This window comes from Ochotona curzoniae, unplaced genomic scaffold (genome assembly GCF_017591425.1).
Source record: "Ochotona curzoniae isolate NIBS_2020 unplaced genomic scaffold, NIBS_Ocur_1.0 scaffold_2587, whole genome shotgun sequence".
NCBI classification, from domain to species: Eukaryota; Metazoa; Chordata; class Mammalia; order Lagomorpha; family Ochotonidae; genus Ochotona; species Ochotona curzoniae.
In genome coordinates, this window is record NW_024467096.1 from 2,649,003 (window position 1) to 2,675,634 (window position 26,632).

At 50.7% G+C, this 26,632-nt stretch overlaps 1 protein-coding gene across 1 annotated transcript in view; it reads left to right on the forward strand.

Annotated features, from left to right (window-relative positions):
• Window positions 1–23,003, forward strand: part of PDIA5 (protein disulfide isomerase family A member 5) — an 80,228-nt gene extending 57,225 nt beyond the window's left edge. Inside the window, exons 12-17 of the mRNA XM_041002903.1 lie at window positions 8,792–8,862; window positions 9,282–9,442; window positions 12,681–12,811; window positions 16,167–16,237; window positions 22,392–22,526; window positions 22,776–23,003. Of these exons, the coding sequence (XP_040858837.1) occupies window positions 8,792–8,862; window positions 9,282–9,442; window positions 12,681–12,811; window positions 16,167–16,237; window positions 22,392–22,526; window positions 22,776–22,856 (650 nt within the window). The 3' untranslated portion in view covers window positions 22,857–23,003. The remainder of the gene's footprint in view (window positions 1–8,791; window positions 8,863–9,281; window positions 9,443–12,680; window positions 12,812–16,166; window positions 16,238–22,391; window positions 22,527–22,775) is intronic.
• The last annotated feature ends 3,629 nt before the right edge of the window (window positions 23,004–26,632 follow it).

A 26,632-nucleotide genomic window follows, 5' to 3' on the forward strand; every position in this document is an offset into this window, starting at 1 on the left:
AGCCAGCCCTCAGTGGCTTCTTCCCAAGAGAGTGTGAGCTGAAAGGATTAGGACTCAAAGCCCTTAGCTCTTCCCCAGGATATGGATTCCCTCCCACCCCATCTTGTGGAACATGGGGACCAAGAGGGCCTCTCTTCCCTGCAAGGAGCTGAGGGGGCATGGCCCAACCAGGGGATGCCAAGGATCCAGCATGCCCTATATGAGTGTTGGCGGTCTCACCTACAAGGTCTCCAGCCCAGGGATCTTGTGGGAAATTGACTGTGGGTGTTCCTAAAAGGGACAATGCTGATCCTGGAAGGATGTGCGAGGGTCTCACGGGACAAGGGGCCAGCATGGTGGGACTGGCCCATGCGCTCAGTGAAGAGGTGGGTCCACAGCACAGCCTGGGTTGGGTGTCTCTGTGGCACTCTTCTTCCTTATCCCCCTGCCAACTCTGGCCCAGCAAGGGTGAGGAAAGGATTGTACAGGAAGAAAAAAGCCAGAAGTGCATGCTGCCTGGACCTGTGATGTGAACGCAGTGCGTGAATGCATGTGTACAGGGTGGGAGGCAGTCAGTGTGCTCCCTAAATACATACCTTTATATATGTAGATTGTGCTCTTGATTGCCAGGTGAGCTTGCTTTGTTTCTTGGAACTGATAAGATTAACAAGCTGTTTTATTGTTTTTCTCCAAATGTGATTGGGAGGTTTGAACATGACACAGAAGCCCTTGGTGTTTTCTCATCATGAATCTAGCTGCGGAGCTGGGCTTGTTTTTTATTAGCTACTTGGTTAGAGCCATGATAGGCAAGATGCACCTTGAGGTGTACAAGAATTAGAGCTGGGGAAATAGCTAAAACAGCCCACAAGTGCTTTACGATTTTAAGACATTCCAACAGATTGACATAGTTAGGCTCCAACTAAGAGGCTGAATTTATCTTGGTGCTTTTTGGCTAATTGCAAATGCCAGGCTTACAAAAGATAATGTAGGAAAGTATAGAGAAGAAAATTAGCATCACTGCTGGTGCTGCTCTCCGGAGAGAGCCCCGGTGCTTCTGTGAAGTATTCCTGCACATGTTGAAAATGCTCAGTCTGCATCAGTTTCTCCCCTGGATTGGAAAGGCCAGAGAGGGAAAAGTGGTCTTCAGCTTTCCTCCTGACCTCTGCCTGCCCTAGGTGGAGTGCTCCACTGGCACCTGTTGCTTTCAGAGGCAAGCACTGGCTGCTTGGCATGAGATGTCACAGAGTCACACTCCTGGGGCCCTCATCAGCATAAGTGTGCAGCTATGTATTAGCAGCACCATGACATTGATCTGATGTTGAGGCCACCATTGACCTGTCACATCTTTACCCTCTCTCTAACTTTTCCTGCCACTCACTTCACACCCAACAGAAGTCCTCAGAAGCCCATACACATGCCCCCCACCCAGCTCTTACCTTGATGCCTGGGTCTTCATTCAGCAACCAAGCATAAACAGCCCCAGTGCTAGGCCCTCCACAGAGGGGAGGCCAGCCTGGCATTATGGGCTCCATTCCCCCAGGAGCTGTGCCAGGGCATCTGAGTGAGAGCAAAGAGCTGTGTGTGTGTGTGTGTGAGAGAGAGAGAGGGCTCAGGCAACCACAGCATGGCGCCTTATGTGTTGCACCTGGGCATGACACAGATGTGTGAGTACCGTGGAGGACCATACTATGGCCCCCAAGGGTAAATCAGCAGAGCCCTAATGGTCCCTGGAACCTCCGTTCCTTCAGCGCATATGTGAGGAGAGGCCCTGCGTCCCTGCCACTGTTGCTGTTTGGCTGCTCTTTATGTCTCTTTTAATGTAACTCCAGCAGAATCACAATTCTACTGCCTGAGCAAGCGTCACACAAGTGCGGATGTTAGAAGCAGCTAAGTGGGGCATCCTGGAGCAAGGTGTCCCTGTAGTCTGCTGGGCCTGTTGACACCCATGCAGTGTCAACAGACCCAGTGACCTCAGGTCACTAGAGTGTCAAGCATCCCCTTGCCTTCCTCTCCATAGCACCGCAGGGGCTCTCGGCCCTTGCCCCTCTTCTATAACCAGACATGTCTCTGGTGCAGCTCGCCTCCCACTGGTGTGTGCAGATGCCAGTGTGCCCCTGGGAAGCTGAGCTGACCCACAATGCTGAATTCATGCTCCCACCTTTGGTCTTACTCATTTTCCCTTCCTGTTTGTCTTATGTACGTAGAAAATCCACATGGTACTGAGACTATAGATGGTGAAGGAAAAGGACACCCTCTAGTCTCATTGTCCATATTTTGCTTTCTGACATCCTTGTTGCTAGGTTCTAAACCCCTTGCTTTTTAACCTTTGTGGTATGAATTAACACGGAGTCGGGTGGACCGTCTGTCAGCACTGATACAGATGTGTGCAGTCATCATGCCATAAAACATGCTGTCGGCTTTTATTTTTTCATTGCACCACTAATTTTGGAAGAATAGGAATGTTCTTATTCTGGACAAGAGCAAAGTTCAAGAACACCTGAGAATGCATTGTGGTCTCCTGGCCCCACCCCTTCCTGGCCCTCTTCCTTCTATGCTTCTTGGTTGGATTTTTTTTTTAACCTAAGTAGTGTTGTTACTTCTCTGTTTCTCTGAGACTTACTTTTCCCCACTCATAGGAGGTCTTGGAGATGAATTTATGAAAATGTGCATATGGGCAAGTAAATCTACCTCAGTCTTTCTAGTCAATGAATATTGTGTTAGAATTCAGACATGCCGTGAATTCAAAACCCTTTCCCCATCAGCATTGAGCGCAGTTTTGTACTGTTTGAACATGGCAGTGAGCATTTGCCAACATCTATGTGGGAAGGTTGCATACTGTAGAGAAGCAATGCATACATTTCACTTTTTTTTTTTTTTGGACGAACCTAAGTTTATTTTTAGACCTATTTTCCCATGAACTCTTTGAAGCACTCATGGATTGGCAAGAGGTTTGTTTAAGTGGTCAGGATTAATTCTTAGAAGTGATCCTTGGGTGGCTGGGGAAGCGAGCATGTACTTTGACGGTTCCTGCCCAACTGCCCTCCTGAAGATTCTCCCTCCCCTGCATACGGTAAGCCTTTCCCACGGCTGCTAAGCCAGACCTGGGATCAGCTTGGCCACAGCTGGCTGACCTCCAGGGAAGTCAGGCCTACTCTACCGTGACTACCAGCCTCTCCTCTTGGAGACCACCTCCTCATAGCCCTTGCCCATCCCCCGATAGGTTGTCTTTTTTCTTCTTGACCTGGAGCTGTAGAATTACAGATATTATTCTTTATCTGCTTCCCACCTTCTCCGAATTTTCTTGGTAAGTTGCTTGCTTTATCTTCATTTTAAATGTCTTTATTATACAAAGCTGTTTTGTAGATGAATGACAGGATGCTCCTGCAGCACTTCGATTGGATCAGGCTTTGTTCTAGCCATTCTCCATGTGTTATCTCATTTAATCTTCACAACAAACCTGTTGTGATTATTTCCATTTTGTTCTTTCTCTTTTTAAAAAGATTTATTTATTTGAAAGGCAGAGTTACAGAGGAACAAGGGACACACAGGGAGACAGAGGTCTTCTATCCTCAGCTTCATTCCCCAAATAGCTGCCAACAGCCATATCTTGGCCAGGCTGAAGCCAGCAGACAGAAGCTTCTTCTGGGTCTCCCATGTGGGTGCAAGGATCAGAATTCTGGGACTGTCCCCACTGATTTCTCAGGCACATCAGCAGGGAACTGAATTATAAGTGGAACAGCCAAGATTTGAATCAGCATCCATATGGGATGCTGGCGCAGCAGACGTTGGCCTTAACTGCTACACCACAATAGACCTGAATTTTCCCATTTTATAAGGAAAGAAAGGGAGGCACAAATGGGTCACCACTCACCACAGGTCACAGAATCAAAAAAGCATAGCACTAACTAAAACGCAGGAGATTCCAGGAGGCCATAGCCTAATCACTGGGTCTTCTTGTCTGGACCCCAGCTTGCTCAGGATGCTTACAAAGCTCACCCCTTAATATCAAAATGCTGTCCTTGGTTTTGTTTTGTTTTTCTCATGTCCTTCTTTAATCTGTCTGGATATTTTCACTTGTTGGTTGAGACCCAGTGACACAAAGGGATTTAACTCTTTCCCCATGCATTTTCTTTACCTTTTACCCTTAACCTTGTCTGGGACATATCTCCTTGTGTTGTTCAGGTTGCTTTTTTTGTTTAGGTTGCTTTTTGTTGTGGCCCCATCATAATCCATTATTGCACAGTAGTACTACCAATCACTTATCTTGCGCCACGCTACCAAAGCTTAGAGCCGTTCACTGTAGTGCTCCTTATAAATCACACTGCCAGTGTTTTCAGGTGTCCACGTGCCACAGGATGTCCTTAGGATAGCTTATCACCCTCACTGTGGTACTCATCAAGGGGATGAGAAATCTCTCGGCACAAGGGCAGGGGCTGTGTGAGTTGCAGAGATGGATGCCACAGATATGGGCAACAGCAGCAGCAACAGCACCAAGTCAGCTCTGGTGTATGTGTGGTGGTGTTGAGGGCAGAGCCTGCCACTCTCCACAGAGCCCTTCACATTAAGATGTGGCTGTGCCACCACAGCAGGTTCCAGGCAAGGCAGGAGCCAAGCTCACCAAGAGCTCCAAATATTACTACCCTAGACCTAGCTACCAGGAGCCTAACAGGTGATCCTGCTCCCCAGGAAAATTCCAGAGACAACAGCCAGGAATGCTCCACAGCCTGCGTGTAATGGAATCACACATGTAATGGCATCTAATGACATCCAGAAGCAGCTGGGGGCTCAGGGTTGACAGGACGCTGACATCTCCACAGCCAGAGAAGAACATGATTGAGGTGATAGGCAAGAATGAAAGTGCACTTACACAGATGATAAAAACCCAACAAGGAAGCTTGGCAATAAAACTTAATGGCCTATCAAATCATAAACAGGACATACCACACAGCGTCTGGAGCTCTGCTCCCTGCACCTAACCCTCTTCCTCTGGCTGTACCACATCCCACACTACCAGGGACACTTGGAAGGCCCAGCCCAGGAAGCCTGGGGCTATGGTCAAGGCCAACACTACCTGCCACCTGCAGATTCCCAGGACAGATGAGCATCAGAGAGAGAGGCGCTTGCTCAGCTGAACTTTTCCCCTTTGAGACTGGCCAGTGTCCTCATCAGAAACTTTGTTTGCAGAAGTTCATTGTTTAATCTTGATATCTCCTTCAGGCCCTGAGGGGTGATGCTGGAATTGAAAATCTTATTGACACCAAGAGAACTCTAGGCTGTGCAGGAACAGCATCCATAGATATGAAAGCTTCTTTAAAAAAAAAAAAAACGATTTGTAAGGCAGAGTTATAGAGAGAAAGGAGAAAGGAATCAACACAGAGATCTTCCATCTATTTGGTTCATTCCCCCAAATGGCCACAATAGCAGAGACTGGGCCAGACCAGAGCCAGGAGCTTGTTCTGAGTCTTCCGCATGGAAGACAGGGGCCAAAGTACTTGAGCTGTGTTAAACTACTTTCCCAAGTACATTATCAGGAAGCTGGAACAGAAGTGCAGCAGCAGGGACTTGAACCAATACTGTTTAGGGAATGTTGGCATTTGTTTTGTTAGGTGTTCCTCTTGAAGACCTTATAAGGAAAGCAAGGCGAGCGAGAGAGACAAGGCCAGGAGCTCTAGGGTGGAGGACGGCAGGGACTGGCCTGAGCCCAGGTTGCAGAGAGGACTTGAGCTGGACTATGAGGTGTCTGTGGACTCTATAGGGAGTTTGGATGTTCCCCCACTGGTGAGGAGAAGCTGTTGGAAAGTTTTGAAGCAAAGGAATTTGATGTGATTTGTGTTTGGAACTAATGTGTTGGTTGCATTTAAATATCGAGACAGCAATAGGACAATCACAAATGACATGGAATTATCTGCTGTAGAAAATATCCAAAGAAGTGTGTACCACTACCAGAGAATTGAATTGTTCACTAGGACTGGTGTGGATGGGAGGAAGCCAAGGTGGGATCATGAGGGACTGTGGGGCATGGCGTGTCCATCAGGGCAGATGATGGTAACCCTGGTTAGTGCTGTATTCCTCAGGTGAACAGACCTGCTGAGCTCTGTCCAGTGTTGCCTCCTGGGGCTGCTCAAACGCAGTGAGCAGATGGCCTGTGCAGCTCACAGGAACTTCCTTCCTGGGCAGTTCTGGGGCAGGAGCCACATAGCTTCCTAGCACAATGCTCCAGCATCCCAGCCACATTGTCGCATTCAAAGCGGATCCTACAACCTCAAGCCTGATAAAGGCACAAAGGGAGACAGTGCAGGGGCTTGGCCACAGGGACTGGGACACGGGGGCAATGGCCAGCTCTGTCTTTTTCCTCCAGGCCCCTGCTCCAGTCCTCATCCCAGCCCCACAGATGCCCTTGACTGTGCACCCTAATAGCGCCTTTCACATCACAGTCGGGGGTCGGGGTAACCAAGGAGCATCTCCTTCCTACCTCCCCCTGAGGTCACCTATAGCCTTAAACCCGGATGTCCTGTGGGCTGCTGGACAGTGGACCTTTAGGGACTTAGCAGGGACCCTGCTACTCACCCCTCTCCTGGGCAGGCTGAACTCCTGGAAGACAGACCCACACCCAGCCACAGCTGTGCCTGCCATCCAAGGGCAAGCTTGTTTCTGTGGGAAAGCAGCCAGCCAGCTTACAAAACAACCCGTTTGTCATCTGACTGCTTGGAAATGGGTTGTAATGACGCTAGGTGTTCATTTTTGGGAAATCATGTGCTTAAAATCCAAAATTGCCTTGGCCTTGATTCCTGTATGGGTCCCCAGGGGGCACTGAATCAGACTATGAATCCACCTAGATTGGTTCATGACCTTGCATGTGTGATCCTGCACACACACTCCTGGATCCCAAAGATATCCAACTCCCAGAGACCCCAGAAACCCATGCTTTGAGGAGCAAGGCAGTAGGGCAGAGCCACACTGCCCCTTCCGGCTTGGGCCAGCCCCTTGGGGATCCATGAGCTCTGAGATTCCAGAGGAACACTTCTGGGGAAGACACAGGCCCTTGCCCTCCTGTCTGCACACTTCTGTCCCTGTCCCTTCCTGTCTCACTGTGCTGTGTCCTTTTATCTACCTCCTCCAGGAAGCCTTAGGTTCCCTGATCACCCTTAGTTGATGTGTCAATGATGCAGCTGCATCTGGTTTTTCATTGCTGGCTGGTAAAGTTGACCATGACCTTGTTGAATGTTGATCACTTTGGCTTCAGGTAGAAGTGTATAAGGCCAAAGTCCCTGGGATCTGCCTTTATGAAGTTGCCGTCTGGTCCTCAGAGCCCAGTGTGTTGCATGTGCACAGTGTGTGTAAAGCATGGAGCAGGTGTCACCAGTCCCATGGAGCCCATGGGATTCTGTTTCTCAGATGCATCCTTTTTAAAGCCATCCTGCATGTGCTGTATTCCCCTCTAGATCCAAGATCCTGAAGCTACAAAGCCCTGAAGTTTGAAACCTCCCACCCTTCTGCATTGTAACTAAGAGAAGAAGGAGGCCCCAGTACTACCAGAGCCAGATGCCTGGTTTTTCAGTTCAGCAGTTCCACCCATGATGCATATGGGGGAATTGCAGAGCCTGCAAACTAAGAGCTCTGGGGTCCCCTTCCTTCTTGGGAGAAAAGAAAAAGGTATAACTGAGCTGCCCCCTCGGGGTCACTTGACTCCACCAAGTCATGTCCCCTGTGCTCAGTCCAGGGAGAGCAAGACAATCAGACTGATTCTCTGTTATCAGGAAGTAGGGGTGGACTGGGAAAGCCAAGGTCAGGCTGGAATAGCACAAAGGGACTAAACAGTCATCCTTGTCATGACTCTGCTGCCTGGGACTGAGCTGTATAGGAATGACCTAGGAGATCTCTGGTCCCAGGCAAGCACTCAGGTGGCCTCAGGGAGGACGCAGAACTCCTGTGATAACAGAGGTGTGAGCCTCTGTCTTCCTGTCCTTGTCCCTCACCTAACAGCACAGCCGCAGGGCTGTACCACATCCTGGCATGGTGTCTGTCGAGCCTGGCTTATACTTGGTGCCCGTGCAGTTAGGCCCACCTTGGGAGCTGTCTAGCATTTCTCCACAGCCGCGTAGCACCCTTTCTGTGAATGTAAGGCAATTAACAAATGCCCCATTGGTGTGTGCACAAAATGCATATTGCCTTTAAGATGAACCGTGTTTTTATTACTTGTGACATCTAAAGGCATCCCTGTGGTTGCCAAGGGAAGGTAAAGCATGTTCTTTGTACAAAGAGAAAGCCCTGTTAACAGCCAGAGCCTGGTACCTGTCACATCATGCCCCTCTCACCTGGGGATACATCAGGAACAGAAGTGTGCACATATTTTGCTCCTGTGGATTCTCACTCCCCCATGAGGGAGACCCCAACTCACTTCTAACTGGAGAAGGTGATGATGGTGATGATGACCTAGTGTCAGGGAGCACTCATTGCCCACAGCCATTCCATCCTGTCCAAATGCCTTGTGGTTGTGTTTGCAGCTGTGGGCAGTCACCCACCCTCTTGCTACCTCCATTTTTTTTCTGCTGCAGACTGGGGCTCGTGTGAGTTCATGCCTGGTGGGGTTGTTCCAAGGTCATGGAGCAGTAGATGAGAGCCAGGTCAGGCCACGGGTGCAGAGGCCGGTCTGGCTTGTGCACCTGCCCCATGCATTGAAGAGCAGTGTCCTTGCTTCCGCCTCTAGGAGCTCCAGCATCAGGAGCGGCCTGGGCTGTGTCACACAGGCAGCAGGAGATACATCCTCAGGGCCCCTGTCCCACAGGAATGGTTTATTCTCTCTCCCCAACAGGGTGTGGCCACTGTAAGAAAATGAAACCCGAGTTTGAGAAGGCGGCGGAAGTCCTGCATGGAGAAGCTGACGTAAGTTTCCCTCTTCTGCCTTCCCTGTCCCCTGACCTGCTGCATCCTTACAGGGACCTTCCCGTGTAGCAACTCCCATGTACCCAGACATGTGTGTGCTAGATGGAGTGGGGCCCTTGCCAGGGATCAAGGAGAACAGAAAGCCTGTGGGATCACAGTACCATTCTGTTTCAGGCAACCCCTGCTTTCTGTCCCTCTTGTCTGGCCATTAGCTATTGGGAGCTGCTGTGGTTGGTGGGGCAGAATCCAAAGCCTCGTAGCAACATCTAAGTGAGCCATGATGGACAAGCCCACATCCGAGTGGTTCCCAGAAGCAGTCACCCCAGAGAAGATCCCACAGGCCAAGGAAGGCTTGGGAAGCCAGCCACATCTGAAGCTGTAATACACAGTTGACCTCTTCCCCCCCTCCCCAATCCTAGAGCTCTGGTGTCCTTGCAGCTGTCGATGCCACCGTCAACAAGGGCCTGGCAGAAAGATTCCACATCTCAGAGTTTCCCACACTCAAGTATTTTAAGGATGGAGAGAAACACGAGGTACCTGCACTCAGGACAAAGAAGAAATTCATTGAGTGGATGCAAAAGTAAGTTGTATGGCCTTGCGCGTGTGTCTAGCCCAAGGAAATGCTGTCAGGAGCCAGGACAGAGGCCACCAGGCGCATACTGACCACTGGCCCCATGCCAGCCCAGCACCAGCAGGTGCACCTTTACCAGGTCCACTAAGCCACAAGCTTCCTTTCCTCCATCTCAGCCTCTTTAGCCCCAACTTTGTCATCTTTTAGTCTGTCTGCTGTGAACAAATGAGACACATGCATAGCTCTCTCTATCCCAAGGTGGACTGGGCCTCTTGTGGCGTTGACCTGCAGGCTGCTGCCATTTGGGGTTGAGCATAGAGAGGTGGAAGAGCCTCCTCAGGCTGTGAGTGTTCTAGAATGGAGCTCTGGGAGTTGGAGGGGGAAGGTCCAGGAGCCAGGCCAGGTGAGGTTTCTTCAGAGGCCTTTCTCCTTGGCCATCTTCCACCTGTGCCTTCACACAGTCCCTGGCTCCATTGATGTCTGTGATCCTGGCTTGTCACACCTGTTTGTACCTCATCTTCACTCCTTTGAAAGGTTGTGTCTTAGAAACACCCACATTCTGAGCTCCTGGGGGCTAGGGCTCCAACACAGGAATTTTAGAGAGACATGGTAGAACCAACACAGCCCCAGCAGTACATGGAACCTGGGCAGCTTTGTGATTCTTGGCCCCAAGTCCTATGCTTGTTCAAGGAGCTTGGAGCCTGCCGTTCTTAGCAGTTCCCTTCCAGTAGGGAGATGAATCAAGTACGTCACCCATAAGCTCAGGAAATGGCGGCAGCCCCTAACTCTGCCAATGTAATAGAAATGGCTGTTACTCACAGTTGAACTGCCTTTCTCCCACCCAGGCTGCTCCCCAGCTCAGCCTGAGCATAAAAGGGTATTCCTGCTTTCAGCACCGGTTGAGAGGAGACCTCTTCTGGCCTTTGCAGGCACACCTGTGTGAGAGCCACAGGCGAGCATGGGAGCAGGCAGAACCGCAGCTTCTAGGTGAAGTCACTTTGTGAGGACATGGCAGCATCTACATAAAGCACGGATGCTGGGACTCCTGACCCTGAAGTGCAGACTCTGGAGGAGTAAAGGGGCCCTCAGCTATGCTGCTTTGAGAAATATAGGCTGATACAGCAGATTTAGCACTGGGCCCAGGAGAGGTCATGGCCAAGGTCCTGGCCTTGTCTCCTCCCACTCATTCACAGGGGAGGAGTCTGTCTGAGAGATGAGAGAGGAAGGTACAGGTGGTTTATTCACACCTGTTTCTCCAGCCTGATTTGGGGAAAGACTGAGTGAGATAGGAGATTTGGAGGTGTCAAAGTTGAGGGGCTCAGGAGCACTGCACAGGGCTGCGGAGTCCTGGACATGAGCAGTGAGAATGGAGAGAGCCTGTTTGTCATTCCAGTCTGTCAAGTGGAGGCACTGCTTTCCCCATGGGCTTATCTGGCTGAAGTTGGACTGTGGTGGAAGGCACATGGAGGCTAATGTCCCAATTGCTTCTCACCGTCATGGGGTTTGAGTTGACAGCATCAGCGCACGAGTGACGACACCTACTGCTTTTGCATGATGTTTCCTGCCTTTCGCTGCCTTTCATCCTTCAGACCCACTGAGGCCAGCATTTGTTTTGAAATTTTAATAGATATTTATTCATTTATTATTCATCTGTTTAAAAGGGAGACAGAGATCTTGCATCTGCTGATTTCCTCTCCAAAGGTATGCAACAGCCAGAGGTGGGTCAGATCAAAGCCAGGAGCATGGAACTCCATCTGGGACACCCATCTGGGTGGGTGGCAGGGACCCAGTGCCTGAGCCATCACCTGCTGCATTAATTAGCAGGGAGCTAGATCTGAAATTCTGGGACTCAGACCAAGTACTACAGTATGTGATGGAGGGTTTTAATGGCTGTACAAGCTACCCTCCCTGGGGCTAAGTTTATTACCTCTTAGTTGATGAAGAATCTTATTCAGAGTTAGGTTGGGCCCCTGTCTAAGACAAATGGTGGTTCTTGGAGGAACTTGGAAAGGACCTTCAAAGTGGAGCCTGAATAGCAAATGGCCACAGAACTGAGACTGGAGCTGGGCATATGGTGTTAAGTGAGATGCAAGGTGCTTCTAAACATGTGCACAAGTGGCTGGGCTGCAGGTAACTGAGAGGCACCAGTAGGTGCTGGGATAGGGAAGGCAGAAAGGTCAAGTCAGGGGTGTTGACCATAGGGTCAGGAGGGTGAAGAGAGGGCCAGCTGAGATCCCTAGCATAGAGTATGGTTAATCAGTGTAGAGAGCTGGGTGGGCATGCTAGAGGCAAGAATGATCTGTTCTGAGATGAACCATGTTGGGTTGGAGGCAGCAATGGGACCTCAGACTGCAGACACCTGCAAAACACCCAGAAGTGGGATCCAGGTTATCCACAGCTGAAGTCGCACAGAGGATTGCAAAGGCTTCCAGGACAGATAAGAGTGGGGTGCTGCAGACCCTTGGGTGTAGAAGGCTTCCAAAAGATGGGGGACTGGTGTGCCTGGTGGTCACAACCAGGGTGAGGGTACAGGGGCTGTGGCATGAGTGCAGGAGATGGCATGGCAGCCTAGGTGCAGCCTGCTCCCCAGAGAAGGAATGGATGGAAAGAAGGTTGTGGAGAAGGGAGCAGGACAGCAAAGGCTCTCAAAGACCCTGGGGTCCACATCAGTGGGCAGCAGAGGCCAAGAAGAGGCTGGAAATGAGAGGCAATTGCTCTTGGTTATCACTTCCCTAGGGTCACACAGCTAGATTTGAACCCGAGGCCCACTTTATTCCTAGGCCCATGTTCTCGCCACCAGAACAAGGCTTGGGAGCGGAAGACCACTTAGACTCCCCAAGGCCTCAGGAGGGAGGTGCTTAGAAGCTAGATGGAGGAGGGCCCTAGGGAGTCAGGTGGAGGAGGGACCAAGGAGTCAGATGGAAAAAGGGCCAAGGAGTCAAATGGAAGAGGCCCTGGGGAGTCAGTTGGAGGAGGGACCAGGGAGTCAGGTATACTCATGATAAAGTGATGGTGGCCCTTTCCCAGAGAGACTACCTGTCCTGCAATTGATCAGCTCTGTCCTCCAGCTCCCACCCAGTGGGCTCCTCACAGAGATTCACAGTACCAGTGCTGACCATGTGTGTTTTGGTGTGTGTTTGTCCTGAAGTTTGAGGTGAAAGTTGAGGTTTCTTCCTGTATACACCCCAGCAGCAGGCATGTGCCACCCACTGCTTCTCCTCATCCTGCTGCCCCTCTCTTCTTGCAGCCCTGAGGCGCCCCCACCCCCAGAGCCCACTTGGGAAGAGCAGCAGACAAGCGTGTTGCATCTGGCAGGGGACAGCTTCCGGGAGACCCTGAAGAAGAAGAAGCACGCCTTGGTCATGTTCTACGCCCCTTGTAAGTGCCCAGCTGCTACCCGAGGTGACTGGCCTGGGTGACTGGCCTGGTTGAGCCATGGGTCAGCTCCAGTATCATCTCTACCACGAGCTAGGCTCCCTGATTTCCTCTATGCTGGGAGGTCCAGCATTCCCCTCCTGCAGCCTTCAGCTCCTGCCTGTGCTCAGGACCCCTCCCCTTATGTCTCTGCACTTGCCCCTGACCCAGCCACTTCTTCACACCCAACCTCCCTCTGTTTTTGGGAACCTTAGGTTTCCCTGAGGCTCTGAAGCTGTGGGGTTTGGAAACGCCCATGTTGTTCCCACATTAGTTATAGCTTAAGCTGAGCAGGTGGTTTGTGTGCCAACACTGGTGTCTGTGACCTTGGACGTCTGTGCGTTCCTATTTTGAAGTCACTAATTGACACTTGGAAGGCAAGGGTCTCAGAATTCCACACTCTGCAGTTGCCCTTCTCTCTCTCATTCTCTCTCCCCCAGGTTATGGCTCAGCTTAATGGAGTAAGGATAATAAAAGCCGCTGTCCACAGGGAAGCCAGGCGGCTCGATCGAGTCGTAAATCTACTCACCCGCCTGTGGCGCTTATGGCCGGCCCCACTGTGTGCCTCCCACACACACACTGCTCAAGTATAGGCCACCTGCTGGCTGGGTGACCCCACCTAATGTCCCTGTCCCTCACCTTTGGCTGCTTCCCAGCGGGGTTCTTGTGCATGCACAGGTCCATCTGCCCTGGGAAGTAGACTTGGGAGCCAGGGTGTTCTCTCCACTGCAACTGAGAAACTGGCCAGAGAAGTAGGACTCCTTGGCCAAACCCTGGGGGGTTGTCACCAAGTCCAGGCTAAATGCTTTCCCTCAGAGACACCACTCCTGCCACCCTGAACTTCTGCACCAGAGGCATGGCCTTGTGTCTGATCTTGGCGGGGAGAAGGGCCTCATGCTAGACTTGGAGGCAGCCTCCTGCCCTTCTTCCACCCCAGGCTGGTTGGCAGGCTGGTCCTGAATCCCAGGGACTGCCAGATAGGGATCCCAGCCCTGTTGTGCTGCTAGCCCTGGTCCTTCCTTCATTCCTTCATTTATGAAATAATTGCTGCATGCTAGGGAGGCTTTCTTGGCCCAGGATACAAGGGCAGCAGACATGTCCTGGCTGGGTCTCCAGGTTCCCTGGAAAAACAACTCAAATGCAAGCCAATTGTGTCACCAAGTGAGGGAATTTTGACCAAAAGTTTGGTCCTTAGACTTCCCATTTATTTCACCTAATTTTTCCATCCTTTAGTCTTGCCCCAGGGCTCTTAGGAAGGAAACAGGAGAGTTAAGGGGACAAGATCTTTTGAACCTTTTTTTTTTTCACTGATAAAAAATAAAACTCCTGTCGGTTTACAACCTGTAGAAATTTGTGACATCTACCTAATGTGGATTTCCAGATTAAGAATCTAAATATTCTAAGAAGGCCAGATAGGTCAGACACCTGACAAAGCTGTAAAGTGGAAGAAAACTCCACAGTTCACTCCTTCACCCACCACATCCCCCCTCAAACGTCCTTGCCTCCCCAATCCCACCTCTCCCCTCTGCTCCCAGCTGGCTAGTCCCTGGGGCCCCCCGCCTACTGCCTGGCGAGTTCCACACAGAACTGTCCCTTTGGTGTCATTGTCCTCATTACCCTGGGTGTCACTCATGTGCTGCCCTTCTTAGGACCCCTTGGCTGAGATTCAACATTGCCCGCCCTACCCGCTCTTTCTAAAGCCATCTGCCCCAGTGTCTCTCTCTCTCTCTCTCTCTCTGTCTCGATTCTTGACTCGAGAAGCTTCTCGCAATCTTCCATTGATGATGTGGGGAATCTTCACTCACAGTTACCCTTACAATTACAGAAAGTAGACCATAAGAAGGAAGAAGATTGAAAGCTGATGCTGAGGGCAGGTGTAGGTTATTCCCAAGCAGCATGGGCTCCTTGCAGACATGCACTGTTCATTGGGCTCCTTGGCAGTCCTTGTGGCTCGAGGGTTCCAGGTTGACCAGTAAGCTACACCCCTGTAAAGTTTTGGAAATGGCATTCGCCTTCTTCCTTAGCAATCTGTTTCTTGACTTGGTTGGTCTGGTCAGTGAAGAGCTGCTTGTAATCACCATCTTGGTCAATTACAAGGTCACCCACTGTGAGTCAGGCTCTACCTTGTCTTCTGCCATCCTGACCTTGCCTATCACCAGCCCCAGCCCCAGTTTCTCACCACTTGTGCGCTTTGGGAATTGGCTCAAATGCTAACTCAGTTCCAGATCCAACTTGTAGCTTGGCTTTTATTTGGTTTCACAAAGTCCTTTGAAGTACCAGCCACTGGGATCTTATTTTAAAAGGAGAACTCAAATGAGCAAAGCAGTTTCCATTCTCCACCCTACATCCTGTGTCCTTCTCTGAGTCCAAGGCCTGGGAGACCTATGGGACCAGGGCCGGAGGCCAGGCTGGCTTTTTTCAGCACCTTATGGCTGGGCCAGCTCCCCACCACAGGCAAATAGCCTCGCCTGCAAACACACACACACACACACACACACACACACACACACACACACCAGGTTTTGATATGAGCTCAGGACAAAAGTCATCCTGTACTCTTGCTGGCCTGTTGGCAGTGGCTGGGGATTGGTTGAAAGAGGACAGGAGAAGGAAGTGGCCCACAGCCCAGCCCATGTGGTGCCTGAGACCCTCTTACTGAAGCTAGAGGGACTCGGGATGGTACTTACACCATGGGGCAAGATGGCAGGTGGTGGAGGCGCACTCTAGAAGAATGAACATTGCGGCCCCTCGTCCACTCTGATGGGTGGGTAGTGTCCCTGGGCAGGAAGTATCCAGGGACCTGGGGCTGTGTGGAGACCTCCTGGCACCCCTGTGTTGGTATCCAAGTTCAGGGTGACTGTGGAGCGAGGGGTGGAAGGACAGAGTGTGTGGACCTGAGCCTGGGTTGCTACCCAGGGTCTGTGGTGAGGATGGAGACACTAGAAATATGGATGCTAGCAGCTGGGATCTCAAGAAGGGTGGTGGCCTCTAGTAACCCCTCTCTCCTGTCTGTCATGAAAGGCGGTGCACCTGTCTTCCTTTTCTAAGCCCAAGCTCCTTCCCTGGTTCAGGCTCTTCCCAAGGGCAGTTCCTATGGAAGGGACCTGCAAGACAAGACCACAACAGCCAGCGGGAGTGCACCTAATGCTTCCTGCCATGCCCCATGAACAGATAAAATGAGCTGCTAGGGAGAATTTGTGTGGCAGGTATAATGCATGGGCCCTGACAATGGGGTGGCACCAAGTGGGGCTCCTAGACAATCCGAGGTTGTGCAACCCCCTGGTCTCTGCACCTCCCTGACCCTCCCCATGTCGTGCAGGGTGCCCACACTGTAAGAAGGTCATCCCCCAGTTTACCGCCGCTGCTGACGCCTTCAAAGATGACCGGAAGGTAAGGTGCCCTTCCCACCTTGCCCCATGCCAACTTCACATCTGATTCCTACAGCAACCTCCACCTTCCTGATCCAGTCCCCTGTCACCTGTGTTAGCTAAGAACTGCAAGTGGGGGGTTCTTGGGAAACAGAACATTCTCTCCATAACATAAGGTAGAAGCAGAGCAGGCTGATCGGAGCTGCTGCAGCACATCCCTGCAGGAGAGGGATAGTGAAAGGGTCATCTGTGTTTGTAGTGCTGGAACCAGGACTGTAGTCATGCATTGCCTGTAGAATTAAAAATACAAATAAAAAAAAGCAGGAAAAGGCAGCTGGAGGAGGCAGCCGTGGAGGAGAGCCAGGCTTTGCCATGCTGCAGCCGCATCCTGCCTGAGTGAGAGGTTCCTGCCGCTGCCAACTGATGGAGCAGAAAATTAACAAGCTAAAGCCACAGATTGGATTAGGATGGGAGCCATCAGGCATGGCCAGGACAGTGAGGCAGCTGCAGGGAGAGGATCGTGGGTGGCCTCTGGGTTAAGGGCTCACGGGCCAGAAAAAGCCCCCCTGAACTCAGGAACTCATCCCAGCTCCAAGTTTTCCAGTCCCCTTTTTCTCCGTGCCGGTTGGGATGCTCATGTCCTTGACCACAAAGGTGCTTCCCTGATGTACTACAGGGAACTTCTCCCATACCAGGCCTCAGAAGTATGTGGGCTTGCAAACCTGCCTTACTCTCTTGGGAGGGAACCCCAGGCTGGGCCAGAACAGGCTGGTAGCGAAGAAGGCTGGGCATAAGCTAAGCAGGGAGCCCAGCTGAAATCATGAATACCAGGAAGGGCAGGTGATGCCAGGTGAGTAGACAGATGACCATTCTAGGCCATGGGTAGGAATAGGACAGGGTGTCCAGGCTCTGCTCAAGTCCAGTGAGGCCTGCGGTGCCCTCTAGGCCAGTAGAGACAGAGATATATAGGAGCTAGGCACTCCTTGCTAGGCCCTGATGGGATGGGAAGAACCATCCAGGACTTTAAGTCCAAGGAATCTAGGCAGGCACTGATACATGTTCAGGGCAGGGACAAACTGGGAGCAGACTCCCACTTACACCCAGGACCAGGACCCTTCCTGGGCCCAAGGGAGTACTTTGTGTCATCCACAACTCCCCACTGTGTCCTGGGGGAGCCCCTCAATCCTGCCAAGAGGAATTACAAGACGAGAAACATTTCTTCTTCTCCTCCTACCACTTGCCCCACATGGAAAGGGAGATGGTGACGGGAGCCTTTGGTCACCATCCCCACCTACTTGTGAATTGCAGGCCCCTATGTACACCTTCCTGGGAGCTCCAAGGATACAGACCAGACACTGCCTGTGCCCATCCCCAGGACTGTGACTACAGCTGGACCCACAAGGGCTTCCTTCACTCCTCATCCAGAACACTAGGTGCTGTGAGCAAACAAAAGCGTATATGAGCGTTCACAATGCCGTGGACACCAGGAGATCTGGGAGGAAAACTGAAACACCAGCAATCCACAGAGCTTGGGTTGGTTTTTCCTGGCCAGGCAGGTGGTCTCGAGGAGCAGCCCCCCAGCCAAGGCTCCAGGGTAGCCCTGAGACACTGCACTTCAGAGACATGATGCCAGTCCGCCCAACTGAACCTAGCTTGGGCCACCTGAGTCCAGGCCCACGGTGGGTAGCTAAAAGCTGGTGCTTCCTCTTCCTCCTTGGCCCTCTCACATGCCTGGGGCTCCCTTTCCTCAAAGCTTCTTCTCTTGACACTGATATCTCTGCTTAATGATCTTAACGTGGCCCAGCAAGATTGCTGGTCTTTCCTTGGAGTCATTCCCTTTGCCTTTTATTCCCTCTGTTCTTACAACTCCCAAGCCATGGCTCATCCTCAACTGTGGTTTTCCAGAATGCATTGTTTCACCATTCTGTGTAAGACAGCTGACTTGCCTGGGTTCCTGGAGGCAGGAAGCCAACCTCTCTTTAGCCTGGGGACTGACATGAGTGGTGCCCACCCTGTGAATCTCAATGGGGTCATCCTACAACTCTGGGGCATGTTTCTAGAAAGCAGTGGTTTCTAAGAGCTGGCTTTTGTGCTGGCCCAGGATGTTGTGTGGGGCAGCTGACTTGTTCAGCCTCTCTTCTTCCTTGTGTGTGATTGAAGCTGAAAAAGGAACTGAGTCTGTGCCCAGGGCTGCCCAGTGAGTCATCGACAGCCAGAACTGTGTCTCCTGGCCTTCCTGCGAGCCATGCTGCCACCTCTTAACTGGAATTTTTTTTTTCTCCTCCATCTTCTCCCTCCCAGGATCCAGTCTCGGTTCTTTCCCCCAATCAATATGCAGTTGGTTGTTCACTTCCATTTTCATAGCCAAAGTCAATATTAGCTCCTGCAGAGATTTATTTTACTGAATCAATAAAGCTGTGTGAGGCAGCTCATATTTTAGCTGGGGAGCCTGTGCCACCTCCCAGGAGCTTGCTTGGGGACGTTATCGGTTGACACACTGGTGGAGAGAACTGCAGACTGTTAAGTGTCAGGATAGATGGTGTTACTGAAGGGTCATGGGGGACAAGCCTCCATGGTAAGTAGCAGGTGGGCTGTGGCAGGGATGACCTTACACCGCACTACAAGGTGTACCCAGCCTGGGGGTGGGCGGAGAGAGGCCAGCAGTGCAGCCCTTGAGCCGGCATGGCTCACATCACTGTCTTCTCTGACAACATGTATAGATGTTTACAAGGCTGGCGCTCAGCTTATCAGCAGGCAAAGCTCCTCAGGGCAGGCTCTTCCTTGGTTTTAGAATCCCCCACAGTACTGACACCTTAGAGCTGTGCCCATGCTGGCTGCAGGAGGGGACAGTCACCTATTTCTGGCTCTTAGAGAGCATAGGTGAACAGCCCCAAACTCCTCAGCTGGAAGGAGCAGCAGCATCAAAGCAATGCACCAATAACAGGGGCACCGTTCTGCAATTCTGGGATGTGTTTCCAGAAATCAGTAATCTCTAAGAGCTGACCTTGGTGCTGGCCTTGGGATGGTGTGGAAGGACATTATCCTCATGTGACCAAGTCCATTTGGATGTGCAGATCCTGGCAGAGTCTGAGCTCTTCCTAGAAGACAACCTCTGCTCTGGGGTCTCACATGAAGGCAATGGCGCCAGAGGGTACCAAGGAAGTAAGACAAGAAAGGAAAAGGACCCAAGCAGGTGTGTGATAGGCAGATGACCATGAGTAACAGGCTCAGCTTTCACCAGGACATGGTGCTGTCCTGCTCTGGAGCAAGCTGTCCTGCTCCAGAGCCAAAGAAGCCAGGGTCCCTCTCCTTGACTTTTGCCTGTCACCAGCCATTACATGAATCTTCTTGTGGCTGCGAAAAAACTCTCAGGCTGACAGTTGCAGGTGCTGTGACAAGTGCTAGGCCAAGCACCAATAGCATGTGCTCCAAGAATTCGTGCTAGCTGCTGCAGGACACAGGCAGAAGTTGTAGTGTTTGTACGGTAGGGTTAGTGCAGGTCTGGAGTGGGTGTGAGTGGTGAACATTCAGATAGAACTGGGGAGAGTGGAACACAGGTGCATGAACTGGTTTCTTTCCCAGGAGTCCAAGACACTCCCCTGTGGCGGGACATATGGGCCCAATTTCCCATGGGAGGAGTGGAGCACAAATGCCCTGTGTAGCTGAAAGTTGCATTCCATAGATAGGACTGGTGGCTAGTTTAGGTGATTCAGAAGGAGGATGTTTTTTAATTTTGCAGATTTATAAAATCACACACTGCATTTCCAACAGCTGCAGGGCATGTCTACAAATTATATTCATAATTTAAAGCAGATGCAGAGAGAGCCACAACCCGAGGCAGTGCACATCAAACATTTCCCGGCATGGTGGAAAAGCAGCAGCCGCTGGCCCGGAGCTAGACACAGCAAGCCACAGCTGCCGGCTCTGCGGGATACCCAGACCCAGGGGAGCACTCCCAAAGTGCCCTGGAGGGTGAGCCAGGGCCCTCACGAGCTGTACGGAGCAGCCTACTGACCCGAGTGAGCTGTGCTATATGTGGGTGCTTAGCCTGCTCGAAGAGACAGATGCTTCTCTCCTGCAGCCAGTTGTCACTCCAGGGCAAGTGCCATCCAATCCCCTGACTCTGGAAGCAGAAGAGCCAAGTTTTTATATTAAATCTGGCTCCCTTTCTATGTTGGCAGCAGCTAATTTTTTTTTTTCTTACTCTGAGTGGGCCAAATAGAGCAGGACTGAGAGCCAGCTCCAACTGGAATGCGGCAAGTTTGCAAACTCTGCCACGCACACTCACACAGCCTGTGTCCTGGGAACGGGAGGGAAACACGAGGGTGATGGATGGCAGAGTGACTGTGCTGGTCACTCAGGAGCAGGTGTACCTCATTCCTCTCTCCGACTGCTCCCAGAGCAGCAGCCTGCTCACTGAGTTCTGGTCTTAGGTGGTCTGCCAAGCTCTCCTATCTGGAAATAGAGTTTTCGTCTAAATGGAAATAGCTGGTATCCACAATGCTGTGACCTCTAGAGATTTAGCAGTTTTGCATTGCCATCCCAAATCTCCTTGTCTCACTTCTTCATTGGGCCCTCAGTGAGCTCATGCATTATCTGGTAGTGCTAGATGATGGCTTGGCCAAGGGCACCTCTGTACCCTTGGCATCTAGAACAGGCCAAAACTGCAGCTGATCTGCTGCCAAGGTTTCCACTCATCGGAATTTACCCTTCCCCTCCTGCCTAATACTTTGCCAGCAACTGACCCTTTCCCCAAACTCATTTCTGCATCATGCCCTCTTCTTACGAAAGAACAAACAAGGAAAAGCTACCCAAGATGTGGGGTTTGGGAGACAAGCAAGAAACAGCCAGTGGTCAATTGGGCACCCCTTGCTGACTGAATACTAGGATTGCCCTGCCATTCTGAACTCCCCTGGAGTCTGGAGGGACTGCCCTGCGCTCTCCTCCTCCCCGACCCTGCCTCCATGCGTGTGATGCACAGTGCACCTACGCCTCTGACTCCTGCACATCATATGGGTCTGCCTCTTTTCTGTTTGGCCGACACCTTGCCCACATTCTTTGAACTCCTAGGGGAGCCACCTGACTGGGGATCAGTTAGACTAACTAAATTAGCATCTGGCATTTACCAACTACTAAACTTATCGTGCCAGATTCTGTGCTGATTGCCCCCGCTCCAATGACCACCACCTAAATTTTTGTGCTTGGTCTTCAGAATAATGCAGTAACCTGGATGTTGTGGAGAGGGGGTAAATTATTTTTTCCCACAGATTTATTTATTTTTGTTTGAATGGTAGAGTTAGTCTACAGCCAAACTACTCTGAATGCACTCAATGTCATCTGAAAGGCAGAGTTACAGAGAGAGAGAGACAGAAAAAACAGATATTTCCTTCTGTCTGGTGGTTCACTCTCCAGATGGCCGCAAGGGTTGGAACTGGGCTGATCTGAAACTGGGGACCTCCTCTAGGTCATCCATATGAGTGCAGCAGCGCATGCACTTTGACCATTCTCCACTGCCTTCCCAGGCCATTATCAGGAAGCTGGATTGGAAGTGGAACAGCTGCGACTTCAACCATCAGTCATATGGCATGCTGATGCCACAGGCGAGGCCTAACCCCTCTACCACAGCACCAGCCCTAAATGTTATTGTTATACCTATTTTATAGCCCAGGAAAGCAAGGCACTGGGAGTTAGGTAATTTTCCTTAAGTCTTTGGGAAAAAAAAGATTTATTTATTTGAAGAATTACAGAGAGGGAGACATGCACACATAGAGGGAAGACTTTCTATCCACTGGTTCATGCCCAAAACAACCACAACAGCCAGGACTGGGCAGACTGAAGCCACGGGCTTCTTCTGGGTATCCCGCCTGGGTACAGGGGTCCAAGCACTTGGCCATCTTCCTCTACCTTCCCAGGAGCATTAGTGGGGAGTTAGATTGGAAGTGGAAAAGCCAAGACTAACCAAGACCCATATGGGACGCCAGCATTGCAGTTGACAGCTTTACCTGCTGTACCACAATGCCAATCATGGTGTTCCTGAAGTCTTAATGTGCAGCAAACACATCAAGTTTTGCACCTGGGGAGCGCAACTTCAGAACCCTTCCCCTACTTCCTGGCGCGACCCCACCCCCACCAGCAAATGTTTGTGCTGACCTGCCCTTACCCCACCCCATCTCCAGATCGCCTGCGCTGCCGTGGACTGTGTCAGAGACCGGAACCAGGACCTGTGCCAGCAGGAGGCCATCAAGGCCTACCCCACTTTCCACTACTACCACTATGGCAAGTTTGCTGAGAAGTACGACAGCGATCGGACGGTGAGTCGGGAGAGGCCGCCCGCCTGCCCACAACTCCGTGCATGAGCTCCTACAGTGTGCTCTCCTCACCGAGTCCTGCCTGAGGAGCTGTCCCCAGGGTCCTGGGTGTCAAGAGCTTTCCCGTCTGCATCCTCAGGCAGCCTGGCCAGTTCTGCCCACCTCTCTGCAGGGGTGACACTCAGCGAGGGAAGGAGCATACCTGTGGTGCAGACTCAAGCCGTTGCTCATGCACGCTCTCTTGCCTTGCAGGAATCAGGATTTACTGATTTCATTCGAAACCTCCGAGAGGGAGATCTGCAGAAACTAGGGAAACGGAAGGAAGAGCTGTGACGGCTGTCTTCCGGAAAATTTTCCCATCACACTGTGAATGATGCCCATTTGTTGTTCTTTCTGAATTACCATATGTTCCAAGGACAACCTTTTTTATAGCCACTTGTGGCCGTTTTGTACAATTTTGAAATAAAATGAATCCTGTTACTTGGTGGCATGGCTTCTTGTCACGGTTCACCTGTACCAGCAAGGATGGTTCCTCACCTCTTCCCTCCTCTCATGCCCTCTCCCAGGAGGGGGAGAAGCCCCAGCTGCAGGAGGTAGCTCCCTGGCACGGTTGATGGCACTGGGTGCTGGCTCCACCTCCCAGCCACTAGAGCAGGATCGGGGGTATGGACCACCAAGTTTCATCTGGAAGTGACTGGATATGAAGATGTTGGAAAGCTGAGCTGCTGATGAACCGTAAGCAAGCATGGGCTGCCCTGAGTCATTGCCAAGTCCACTGGGGGTGTTCCTGCAGCTCATTGAATTACTTCTCTATCTTCTCTTCTTCCCTCTCTCCCACCCCTCTTTAGAGACAGTTAAAGAGTGGCAGGAGTGGGGAAGGGGACCCTGGCTGCCCACAGTACCCACTGCCCGGGAAGGAGGAAGGAATGCTTGCTGCAGAATGAGGCCTGTCAGCAGCCCCAGCACATTCTGGGCACCCTGCTCCAGTTCCTGCCCGTGGACATCTCTTTCCTGGCCTCCTTTGCCTTCTGCAGTCCCTGCATGACTTGCACCCAGGTGACGTGTTTGCTCAGTGACAATTTCTCCATCCATGGTCCTGTGGTAGAAGGAGAAGCAGTCCCAGGCTTGGATTCCAATGACTCAGAGGGATGTGGCCTGCAGGTCCAGCACTGCCTTCCTGCAGCAGCTGCAGTATTCCCTGCTGGTGAGCGTCTGGACCAAGCCCCTCTGAGCCTCAGGTGCCTGGGAAGATTGTGCAGACCATGGTGCCACAGTGCAATAAGTGAAAGCAGGGTTTTAAAGGCATGCTCGGTGCTGGTCTCCAGCATTCCCAGTTCACCTACCATTGATTCAGCCGCTTTTCTTTTCCTCTGAGCTCACACCACCATACTTCTCCTGAGCTCCTGTCACGTGAGTCTTGATACCAGAACCAAGGTATCATGCATATATGCCCTGATCGGTTAGGTACCCATTTCCACAAGGCACCCTTGAGAGTGGCTGTCAGGAGTGCTAACCCTTCTTAGGCATTACATTTGGTGCACACTTGCTAGGTGGCCGACATCACTCCTCATCATCCCAAATATAAACCCTATGTCTCGTAAAGAATAATCCTCCATTCTCCCATCTCAATCCTTAATGGTAACACTCTACGATGGGTCTCTATATATTGTATTCTGGAGTCTCAGGTCAGAGAAATCTTACAGCATTTGTCCTCTTGTATCTGGCATACTTATCCTAGGGCAGTGTTTACAAGGACCAGCCGTCCATGTGCAGCATGAATTAGACGTTTATTGCTTTGTAAGGCTGAATGCTGTGCCGTATGAAGGTGCCACGTCTTGATCTGTTTGTCCATGGGTGGACATCTGGGTCATTTTTAGTGTTTGACTATCATGAGTGTTTGACATGCTAAGCATGTGAGTGTAGAAATAGCCCTGCTGATAGCCTCCTTCTAATTCTTTAGAAAATGGAACTGCTGGAATATAAGTGATTCTGTTTCATTTTCTTAAAGTTTATGTATTTGAAGGGTAGAGTAACAGAAAGAGATCTTCCATCGGCTGGTTCATTTTCCCAAGTGACTACAATGGCCAGGACTGGGCCAGGCTGAAACCAGGAGGTTGGAGTTTCTTCTGGGTGTCCCATGTGGGTGAAGGGGCCCAAAGACTTGGACCATCTTCTATTGCTTCCCAGAATGCATTGGCAGGTAGCTGGATAGCACGTGGAGTAGCTAGGACTCCAGTTGGCTCTGCAGTATAGGATCCAGGCACTCCTAGCTGTGACTTAACCTGCAATTCCTCCTAGCTGTAACTTAACCTGCTCACCCCTGTAGAAGGTTTTGAAGTCAAGAAGTATGAGTCCTCCAACTTGGTTCTTCAAGATTGTTTGGATATTTGAGGGTTCATGTGTCTGTGCTATTTACCATCCACATAGACCAGCATAACCATCACTGCCATCAAATGTAAATCTAATCGTTCACCACAAAGTTTCTCCAAGGCTGCCCCTTCCTGGTCACCCCCAGTCTCTCCTCTCCCCTGAGCCATGAGAGCCACCATCCTGTTTTCCACCATTGTAATTTTGTTACTAGGGAATACAAATGGAGTTATGCAACATGGAATCTTCAAGACTGACTGACGTCTGTCACGAAGGCATTTAAGTTGTTGCAAGAATCAATTATTTGTCCTTTTTATTGCAGAGAAGTATTGCATGGTATAGATGTGCTGTGGTTTGCTTAACCATTTCCTCCATTAAAAGGTATTTTGGTGGTTTCCAATCCAAGGCCTTTACACATAAAGTTACTAAAAATATAAAGTCATTACTGTTATTTGTGTACATAGATTTCAAAGGCAGAACAACAAAGAAAGAGAGACCGGGAAGAGGAGAGACAGAATCTTTCATCTACTGATTGGATTCACCACTGACATTGACAGCCAGAGCTAGGCCCAGGCAAGTCCAGGAGACAGGAGCTCCACCTGGATCTTCCACATAAATGTCGGGCTCAAGCACTTAAGCCACATCATCCACTGCTTTCCCAGCTTCATGAGCATAGAGCCAGATCAGGAGTAGAGCAGCTGCGACTCGAACCAGCACTCCAGTATGGAGAGCCGGCATGGCAAGTGGTGGCTTAGCACGTTGCACCACAACATCTTTCTGAGTAAAGCCTTTTGCATAGATGTAAGCTTTCATTTCTGTTGGATAAATGCCTGGGAGTATGATTGTGTTTAGTTTTGAAGGAAACTACCAAACTTTTTTGTACCATTCATATTCTCACCAGCAAGGCATGAGGTCCAATTTCTCCAGATCCTCACCAGCATTTATTATTGTCACTACTCTTTTTTTTTTTTCTTTTTAGTTTTTTTTTTTATTTCTTTTTTTTTAAAGATTTATTTTTTTATTATTTTTTTTTTATTGGAAAGGCAGATATACAGAGAGGAGAGACAGAGAGGAAGATCTTCCGTCCAATGATTCACTCCCCAAGTGAGCGCAACGGCTGATGCTATGCCAATCCGAAGCCAGGAGCCTCTTCTGGGTCTCCCACGCGGGTGCAGGGTCCCAAAGCCTTGGGCCGTCCTCGACTGCTTTCCCGGGCCACAGGCAGGGAGCTGGAAGGGAAGCAGGGCTGCCGGGATAGAACCAGTGCCCATATGGGATCCCGGGCGTGCAAGGCGAGGACCTTAACCACTGCGCCACCGCGCCGGGCCCCTGTCACTACTCTTTTTAATTTAACTGTTCTGAAAGGTGTGCAATGGCATGTTAATTTACATTTCCCTAGGTTATGGCTAGTGACACTGAGCATTTTCTCACATGCTTATTTGCCATCTGTACATCCTTTTGGTGAAATATGACTTTGTGTCTCTTGCCCATGTTGTTACGTTGAATCTTGAGGGTTCTTTATATATTCCAGACACTCAGCCATTGTCAGCTATGTGATTGGTAAATATTTTCTCCCCTTCTGTTACTTGATTTTTCATCATTTAGTAAGCTCTTTCAGAGAACAAATTTTTTAAATTAAAAAAAAAAAAGACTTACTCGTGTTATTTGAGAAGCACAGTTACAGAGAGAAGGATAGAGAGGGAGAGAGATCTTCCATCCACTAGTTCATCCTCACCCATGCC